Raw genomic sequence first — 8624 nt, 5'->3', positions numbered from 1 at the left:
AATTGCCCCCAATTCCCGCCGGGATTTCCTGGTTACCTGCCGGGATCGGGATAAAAACAGCCCCGGGAGGGACCTGGGATCCACAACGGCCGGGAGGTCTGCAGGGAGAGGTGAGGATTCCGGGAAAATTGGGAATTTCGGGGGGAAAAATGGGAATTTCGGGGGGGAAAATGGGAATTTGGGGGGAAAAAAAGGGAATTTATGGGGAAAGATGGGAATCCGGAGGGGAAAAGGGAATTCCAGGGGGGAAAATAGGAATTTGGGGGGGGGAAGGGAATTTGGAGGAAAAATGGGAATTTCAGGGGGAAAAGGGGAATTTCAGGGACAAATGGGAATTGTGGCTCCCTTTGTGGGGTCTGGGAGGGGAAAAACGGGAATTGCAGGGGGGAAAACCCGGGAATCCCGGGGATTTTTGGGAACGTTTAGGGGCTGGAGGGAACATCCCCAGCCGCACCCCTCTGGAATCCCCATCGCCACCCTCGGGGCGTGCGGCGGATCCTCGCGATTGTCGCGATTGTCGCGATTGTCCCGAGGGAACTGCAGGAAGAGGAGGAGGAGGAGGATGTCCCTGAGGACGCTGCTGCTGCTGCTGGCCTGGCTGGGCGTGGTGTGCGCGGAGGAGAGCCCGGGGTGAGAATTCCCAAATGTCCCGAATATTCCAAAGGTTCCGGGGGGGTTGGGGAACTTTTCCCGGCCCCTGCAGGGAGGATGCCGTGGATCCGGGGAGGATCCCGTGGATCTGGGGAGGATTCCATGGATCCGGGGAGGATCCCGTGGATCTGGGGAGGATTCCATGGATCTGGGGAGGATTCCATGGATTCGAGGAGGATCCCGTGGATCTGGGGAGGATCCCGTGGATCCGGGGGGAGGATTTCACAGAGCCAGCGCTGTCCACATCCCGAGGGGGTCAGCACTCCCTGTATCCCGTTTTTCCCCACATCCCATCTCCGCCCGTGTTTTTCCAGTGCTGTTCCCGCTGTTCCCGTTTGTTTTTCCCTGTGCCGTTCCCGGTGTCATTCCCGGTGTTGTTCCTGGCGTTTTTCCCATTGTTCCCGGTGTCATTCCCGTTTGTCATTCCCATTCCCATTATCCCTGCTGTCATTGTCCCCAGCCCATCAGCAGTCCCTGTCCCGCTGTTGTCATTCCCGGTGTTGTCCCTGTCCCCGGTGTTGTCACCGTTCCCGGTGCTGTCCGTGTCCCCAGGCCGGCGGTCCCGGTCCCGGTGTCACCGTTCCCGGTGTTGTCACCGTTCCCGGTGTTGTCACCGTTCCCGGTGCTGTCACCGTTCCCGGTGCTGTCCGTGTCCCCAGGCCGGCGGTCCCGGTCCCGGTGTCACCGTTCCCGGTGTTGTCACCGTTCCCGGTGCTGTCCGTGTCCCCAGGCCGGCGGTCCCGGTCCCGGTGTCACCGTTCCCGGTGTTGTCACCGTTCCCGGTGCTGTCCGTGTCCCCAGGCCGGCGGTCCCGGTCCCGTTGCGGCGCCGTTACTCGGAGGCGACGCTGGCCAGCGACTACAGCCGCACCATGGACAGCGTGCTCAAGAAGAACTTCGTGGAGTGGCTGCTGGCCCGCAGGGAGAAGAAGAGCCAGTGAGGGCCCGAATTCCCAATTCCCAAATCCCTGAATTCCCAAATCCCTGAATTCCCAAAATCCGCATTTCTAAATTCCCAGACTCCCAAATTCTCTGAATTCCCCAAGTTCCCAAATTCACAGATTCCCAAATCCCTGAATTCCCGAATTCTCAAATCCCTGAATTCCCAAAACTCCCAAATTCCTGAATCCCCAAATCCCTGAATTCCCGAATCCCCAAAGTTCCCAAATTCCAAGATTCCTGAATTCTTGAATCCCCAAATCCCCAAATTCCTAAACCCCCAAATAATCTCCAGATAATTCCCAAATATTTCCCAAACCTCAAAATCCCCAAATAATCCCCCAAAATTCCCAGCAGTGTTTTCCCGGGGGAAAACTTTGGGATTTTCCCATTTTTTTCCCCCAAAAATCCCAGGAATTTTCCCCTCCCGGAGCTCGGAATTCCTGGGAAAAGCAAAATCCTGGCACCCTCTGGTGGGGTTTTTAGGGAATTTTTGGGGAATTTTTTTTTGGAATCTATTGGGATTTCTTAGGAAATTTTTAGGGATTTTTTAGGGAATTTTTTCCCCTTTTTTTTCCTTTCCCAGGGACATCGAGGGGCCCTTCAAGAGAGAGGCCGAGCCCCAAAAACCTTCGGAGGGACAAAAAATTTGGGATTTGGGAACTCCGGGAGCCAAAAACTTCCTGGACTGGGTTTGGAAAAACAGGGAAAACGCCAGGTGAGGAGGGAAAACCGGGAATTGCTGGGATCTTGACGGGATTCGGGGGTTGGTTGTTTTTTTAACAAGATTTGGGCTTTTTTTGGCCTTTTTTTAATGGAATTGGAGGATATTTATCATTGTCACAGCTCTTCCCCAAAATTCCCTCCGAATTCGGGACGGGGAGACGGGAATGACAAAACCAGGATTGATTTCCCCTTCATCTCTGTTTTCACAGAATTGATTCTAATTTTTTCCCCCTTTAACTCTGTTTTTACACAATTTTTAATTTTTTCCCCCCCTTTAACTCTGTTTTTACACAATTTTTAATTTTTTCCCCCTTTAACTCTGTTTTTACACAATTTTTAATTTTTTTCCCCCCTTTAACTCTGTTTTTACACAATTTTTAATTTTTTTCCCCCTTTAACTCTGTTTTTACACAATTTTTAATTTTTTCCCCCCCTTTAACTCTGTTTTTACACAATTTTTAATTTTTTCCCCCTTTAACTCTGTTTTTACACAATTTTTAATTTTTCCCCCCTTTAACTCTGTTTTTCACGGTTTTTAAATTTTTTTTTTCCCTTTAACTCTGTTTTTAAATTTTGTTCCATTTTTAATGGAATTCTTTTTGCAGTTTTCCAGCCCTGGAAGGCTCCGAGGGCCTGAGGGAATTCTTGGAGCAGGAATTCCTGCTGTGGCTGGTGTCAGGAGAGCTCTGCAGGGCCACGTGAGTTCCCAAAATTCCCCCCAAAATTCCCTTTATTCCCCCAAATTGAAGGATTTTATTATTCCCATTAAAAAAACCCAAAAAAAGCAAATTTTCAGCCATTTCCCCCCTTTTTTTTTCATGGAAAATCTGCAATTTTGGGGATAAAACAGAGACGAAAGTCTCCGGGAAAAGCTGCTGGGGAGAATTGGAACTGGGGGGGGAAAGAAAAGAGGGATAAAAATCAAATTAACAAGGATGAAAACGAACACGAGAAAGGGGTGAAAAAAACAAAATAAAAAGGGGTAAAAAATGAAATAAAATAGATAAAAATAACAAAATAAAAAGGGATAGAATTAAAATGAAAATGGATAAAAATACACCCAAAAGGGGGAAGAATAAAAGGGATAAATCCCAACGGGGAGGAAGAAAGTCAGGGTCAAATCCCTCCCCTCCCGGGGAGAAAATGACAGCTCTAAAAGGAATTTTTAGCAATTTTGTTGTGGTTTTGTTGGTTTTTTTTTTCCCTTTCCAGGATTATGTAACTCCAAGATTTCCCACGGAATTCCCTCTTCATCCCACGGGAGGAGGAAAAGGATTTTTACCTGAAATTAATTAAAAAAAACAAACTTTTTTTTTTTTTTCTTTCCAAGCTGCAAAAAAAAAAAAAGAAAAGAAAAGAAAATTTGGGTGAAGTTGATGTGGGGGGAAAAGGGTTTGAAAGAATTCCTAAAGAAACGTGCTGGGAAATCCTGGAATGGCTTGGAAAGAAAGCGAAAATAAAACCAAAAGGAACGAGGTTTATTCCAAGTGGAAATAAGGTTTTGGGGGAGGGTTTGAAAGGTGGCGGAATTCCCGAACAGAACCGCGCCGGGCGGCCTGGAGCGCTTTGGACGCGACCCCAAAGGCGTCCCGGGCGGCTCCGACCTTCCCCGGCCCCAAAAAACCTTCCCTGGTCCTAAAAAACCTTCCCTGGCCCCATAAATCCCCCTCTGGCCCCACAGATCCCCCTGTAACCCCACAGATCCCCCTGTAACCCCACAGATCCCTCCCGGCCCCACAGATCCCTCCCGGCCCCACAGATCCCTCTCTAACCCCACAGATCCCTCCCGGCCCCACAGATCCCTCCCGGCCCCACAGATCCCTCCCGGCCCCACAGATCCCTCTCTAACCCCACAGATCCCTCCCGGCCCCACAGATCCCTCCCGGCCCCACAGATCTCTCTCTAACCCCACAGATCCCTCCCGGCCCCACAGATCCCTCTCTAACCCCACAGATCCCTCCCGGCCCCACAGATCCCTCCCGGCCCCACAGATCCCTCTCTAACCCCACAGATCCCTCCCGGCCCCACAGATCCCTCCCGGCCCCACAGATCCCTCTATAACCCCACAGATCCCTCCCGGCCCCACATCCTTCCCCTTCTCCCTCTGGTTTCCCTCCCTCAGCACCGCAACGGACCCCGCCCTTTCCCACCCACCGCCAGATTGACACCTGCCCCAACCAATCAACGAGCGCCCAGCCTCCTCAACCCACCAATCACCGCCCGCCCTCCCCGCCACTCCCTCTCTCCCACCTCCTTCCCGCCATCCCCGGATGCGGCGAGGCGGGGCTTACCCTGCGCTCGACCAATAGGCAAGGCGCGCGCGGGCACGCGGGAGAGGCGGCAGCCAATGGGGAGGGCCGGCCCGGGCGCGCGCGCGCGGCGGCGGCCAATGGGAGCGGAGGACGCCGGTGGGGGACACGGCCAAGGTGAGGCTCCCCCTCAGAGCCGCCGCCGCCGCCCGCCCGAGCGGACCCCGCGCAGGTGGGAGCCGCTCCCGGGCCGGCCCCGCCGCCGCCCCCGCCGCTCCCGGCTGAGCTCCGGGCACGGCCGCTGCTCGGAGGGCTCGTGCCCTTCGCCGCAGGGCGGGCCCTGGGGCCTGCGGGGCCCGCGGAGGGGTTGTGAGGGAGGAGCTGCCCGGGGGTTAACGGGGCAGGGAGGGCGCGGAGCGGGGCAGGGCTGAGGGGACGGCGCGGGAAAAGCCGCGGGGGCGACACGGCGGGGACAGAACCTCGGGGACAAAACCTCGGGGACACAGCCTTGGGGACAGCTGGGGACACGGTGGGATTAAAACCTTGGGGACAAAACCTCGGGGACACGGAGGGGACAGAACCTCGGGGACACGGTGGGGTTAAAACCTTGGGGACACGGTGGGGTTAAAGTTTTGGGGATAAAGCCTTGGGGAGAACACAATGGGGGCAAAGCCTTGGGGACAAAGGGACACGGTGGAGTTAAAACTTTGGAGTCAAAACCTCGGGGACACGGTGGGTTTAAACCTTTGGGGACAAGACCTCGAGGGCACAGCAGGGTCAGTGTGACAAAGCCTCGGGGACACAGTGGGGACACGACCCCGGGGACGTTCCTGGGGACGGCCACACCGTTCGTCCCCCTCACTTTGGTTTTATTTCCCATTTTCCCCCCTAGATCCAGCAGAATGCAGGCTCCCGTGGCCCTGCTCGGCTCCCCGGCCCTGGTAGGTGCCTCTCCCCGGGATTATCCCCGCTGGAAACGGGGGATTTCTCCCCAAGAATCCCCTCCCTGCACCCCTCCAGCTGAGCTGGGGTCGGTTAAACCTGGATTTAAGGGAAGGGAACAACAAGGTGACCTCTGGTGCCACCGTGGGAGTGGCTGCCGCTCCAGCTGCCCGGGGCTGCTCCCAGGCAGGAATTCCTGGATTTTCCACGGGGTTTTTCAGGGATTTTTGTTTCTTCCTGGGAAGAAATGTGGGGAAAAAAAGGGAATTTCTGGGGCTGTGCCCAGCCTGGGGTCCATGGAGCTGATCCGAGTGGCTGAAATGGAAACACCCTGCGCTGAAGACTCGTTCTTTTCCGGCCTTGGGATGGTTTTGGGGGGGGATTTTAATGCCCCATAAACCTGCAGGGGGTTGGGGTGGGATTTAGGGGAAGGTTCTCCGTGCCGAGGGGTGTTTGGGGTGGAGGATGATGATGGTGATGATGGTGATGAGGGTTTTTTCCCTGTCCCTGCAGATCCGCTGCTGCTCCAGGGCTCTGGCCAGGCCCGTGTCCGTGGCTGTGCTGGGCAGGCCTGAGGCTCAGGGTGCACAGGTGAGCCTTGGCTCCATCCTCATCCTCCTCCAGGCCTTCAGCCTTGATCCTGGTCCTTCCTCCTCCTCCTGGGCCTTCAGCCTTGATCCTGATCCTTCCTCCTCCTCCTGGGCCTTCAGCCTTGATCCTGATCCTTCCTCCTCCTCCTGGGCCTTCATCTTCCATCCTGGTCCTTCCTCCTCCTCCTGGGCCTTCATCTTCCATCCTGGTCCTTCCTCCTCCTCCTGGGCCTTCAGCCTTGATCCTGGTCCTTCCTCCTCCTCCTGGGCCTTCATCTTCCATCCTGGTCCTTCCTCCTCCTCCTGGGCCTTCAGCCTTGATCCTGATCCTTCCTCCTCCTCCTGGGCCTTCATCTTCCATCCTGATCCTTCCTCCTCCTCCTGGGCCTTCAGCCTTGATCCTGGTCCTTCCTCCTCCTCCAGGCCTTCAGCCTTGATCCTGATCCTTTATCCCGATCCTTCATCCTCCTCCCGGTCCTCCATCTTCCCTCCCTGTCCTCGCCCCTGTCCTGCTCCTTCATCTCCCATCCTCATCCTCACGCTGTTGATCAGGACCAACCCTCCCCTTCCCATACTGGGTGCCAGCCCTGGGGTGTCACTTCCCTGTCCCCTGAGGTGTCCCCACAGCCCCTGGTGTCCCCGCAGGTGTCCCCAGGTGTCCCCTGTGTCCCCTCGCGGCCGTTCCGGAGCTCTGCGCTCTGCCGGGACATCGACACGGCCGCCAAGTTCATCGGGGCAGGCGCGGCCACCGTGGGCGTGGCGGGCTCGGGGGCCGGCATCGGCACCGTCTTCGGCAGCCTCATCATCGGCTACGCCAGGTGAGCATCCCGGGGCTCTTCCAGAGGTTTTCCGGGGGATTTGGGGCCAGCTCTGCACGGGGAGGGTGTGCAAGGGGGTGTCAAAGGGGGCTGTGGTGGTCCAGCATTCCCAGAAAACGGTCCCTTCTTCCTTTAAAACCGTCCTTTCCGTTAAAACGGTCCCTGAAGAGTGGTCCCCCACCCTCCCAGAGAGGATCCGGCATTCTGTCCTTCCCAGCTCTGGGCCGCTGTTTCCTGGGTTTGTTCCCTGAATCTGGGCTGCTTTGGGACATTATTCCCTGCTTTTATTCCCTGGTTTCCCTCCCAGCTCTGGGGCACCATTCCCAGTTGTTTTCCCTGCCAGTTTTAGGGCACCATTCCCAGTTTTAGGGCACCATTCCCAGTTTTCCCTCCCAGTTTCAGGGCACCATTCCCAGTTTTCCCTGCCAGTTTCAGGGCACCATTCCCAGTTTTAGGGCACCATTCCCAGTTTTAGGGCACCATTCCCAGTTTTCCCTCCCAGTTTTAGGGCACCATTCCCAGTTTTCCCTCTCACTTTTGGGGCACCATTCCCAGTTTTCCCTCTCAGTTTCAGGGCACCATTCCCAGTTTTAGGGCACCATTCCCAGTTTTAGGGCACCATTCCCAGTTTTCCCTCCCAGTTTTAGGGCACCATTCCCAGTTTTCCCTCTCACTTTTGGGGCACCATTCCCAGTTTTCCCTGCCAGTTTCAGGGCACCATTCCCAGTTTTAGGGCACCATTCCCAGTTTTAGGGCACCATTCCCAGTTTTCCCTCCCAGTTTTAGGGCACCATTCCCAGTTTTCCCTCTCACTTTTGGGGCACCATTCCCAGTTTTCCCTCTCAGTTTCAGGGCACCATTCCCAGTTTTAGGGCACCATTCCCAGTTTCCCCTCTCTGTTTTAGGGCACCATTCCCAGTTTCCCCTCTCTGTTTTAGGGTACCATTCCCAGTTTTCCCTGCCAGTTTTGGGGCTTCATTCCCAGTTTCGGGGCACCATTCCCAGTTTTCATTCTCAGTTTTGGGGCACCATTCCCAGTTTTCCCTGCCAGCTCTGGGGCACCATTCCCAGTTTCCCCTCCCAGTTTCAGGGCACCATTCCCAGTTTTAGGGCACCATTCCCAGTTTTCCCTCTCTGTTTTGGGGCACCATTCCCAGTTTCCCCTGCCAGTGTCGGGGCGCCATTCCCAGTTTCCCCTCCCAGCTCTGGGGCACCATTCCCAGTTTCCCCTCCCAGTTTCAGGGTGCCATTCCCAGTTTCCCCTGCCAGTGTCGGGGCACCATTCCCAGTTTCCCCTCCCAGTTTCAGGGTTGCATTCCCAGTTTTCATTCCCAGCTCTGGGGCGCCATTCCCAGTTTTCATTCCCAGTTTCAGGGCGCCATTCCCAGTTTCCCCTCCCAGTTTCAGGGTGCCATTCCCAGTTTCCCCTGCCAGTGTCGGGGCGCCATTCCCAGTTTTCCCCTGCCGGCTCCCCACCGCTGTGCCCCGTTTCCCGTCTGCCTGGCCCCGCTCTCAGTGCCCCTTTTCCGCCTCTCCCGTGGCAGGAACCCGTCCCTGAAGCAGCAGCTCTTCTCCTACGCCATCCTGGGCTTCGCGCTCTCCGAGGCCATGGGGCTCTTCTGCCTCATGGTGGCCTTCCTCATCCTCTTCGCCATGTGACGGCCCCGGGGCTCGCCGCTCGCCGCGGAAATAAGGATTTCTCGACAGAAA

The 8624-nt window shown here is 55.8% G+C and overlaps 2 protein-coding genes across 4 annotated transcripts; both read left to right on the top strand.

Moving 5' to 3' along the window:
• On the top strand, positions 1-3790 carry GIP (gastric inhibitory polypeptide). 2 transcript variants are annotated; one of them, XM_066205231.1, is made up of 6 exons: positions 1-110; positions 534-630; positions 1453-1587; positions 2176-2307; positions 2921-3013; positions 3528-3790. In XM_066205231.1, the coding sequence occupies exons 2-6, from the start codon at positions 563-565 to the stop codon at positions 3535-3537; spliced, it is 438 nt and encodes a 145-aa protein (XP_066061328.1). In that variant the 5' UTR covers positions 1-110; positions 534-562; the 3' UTR covers positions 3538-3790. The 2 variants fall into 2 exon arrangements, with proteins under 2 accessions (XP_066061328.1, XP_066061329.1); XM_066205232.1 differs by having other exon boundaries at positions 6-110; positions 544-630.
• Positions 3791-4680: 890 nt separating this feature from the next.
• ATP5MC1 (ATP synthase membrane subunit c locus 1) lies at positions 4681-8624 on the top strand. Of its 2 annotated transcripts, none has more exons than XM_066205235.1 (5): positions 4681-4741; positions 5457-5505; positions 6020-6097; positions 6742-6914; positions 8459-8624. In XM_066205235.1, the coding sequence occupies exons 2-5, from the start codon at positions 5467-5469 to the stop codon at positions 8571-8573; spliced, it is 405 nt and encodes a 134-aa protein (XP_066061332.1). In that variant the 5' UTR covers positions 4681-4741; positions 5457-5466; the 3' UTR covers positions 8574-8624. The 2 variants fall into 2 exon arrangements, with proteins under 2 accessions (XP_066061332.1, XP_066061331.1); XM_066205234.1 differs by having other exon boundaries at positions 4706-4796.

Source organism: Chamaea fasciata, unplaced genomic scaffold (assembly GCF_029207755.1).
Source record: "Chamaea fasciata isolate MVZ Bird 193981 ecotype frontalis unplaced genomic scaffold, bChaFas1.0.hap1 SCAF_27, whole genome shotgun sequence".
Classification (NCBI taxonomy): Eukaryota; Metazoa; Chordata; class Aves; order Passeriformes; family Sylviidae; genus Chamaea; species Chamaea fasciata.
Note: the sequence above shows the minus strand (reverse complement) of the source record. Positions and strands in the feature narration are given on the sequence as shown.

Coding starts and splice junctions, on each gene's coding strand:
- GIP (XM_066205231.1), top strand. CDS start 563: ATGTCCCTGAGGACGCTGCTGCTGCTGCTGGCCTGGCTGGGCGTGGTG. Junction 631..1,452: donor TGCGCGGAGGAGAGCCCGGG/GTGAGAATTCCC, acceptor CCGTGTCCCCAG/GCCGGCGGTCCCGGTCCCGT. Junction 1,588..2,175: donor CGCAGGGAGAAGAAGAGCCA/GTGAGGGCCCGA, acceptor TTCCTTTCCCAG/GGACATCGAGGGGCCCTTCA.
- ATP5MC1 (XM_066205235.1), top strand. CDS start 5,467: ATGCAGGCTCCCGTGGCCCTGCTCGGCTCCCCGGCCCTG. Junction 6,098..6,741: donor CTGAGGCTCAGGGTGCACAG/GTGAGCCTTGGC, acceptor GTGTCCCCGCAG/GTGTCCCCAGGTGTCCCCTG. Junction 6,915..8,458: donor CTCATCATCGGCTACGCCAG/GTGAGCATCCCG, acceptor CTCCCGTGGCAG/GAACCCGTCCCTGAAGCAGC.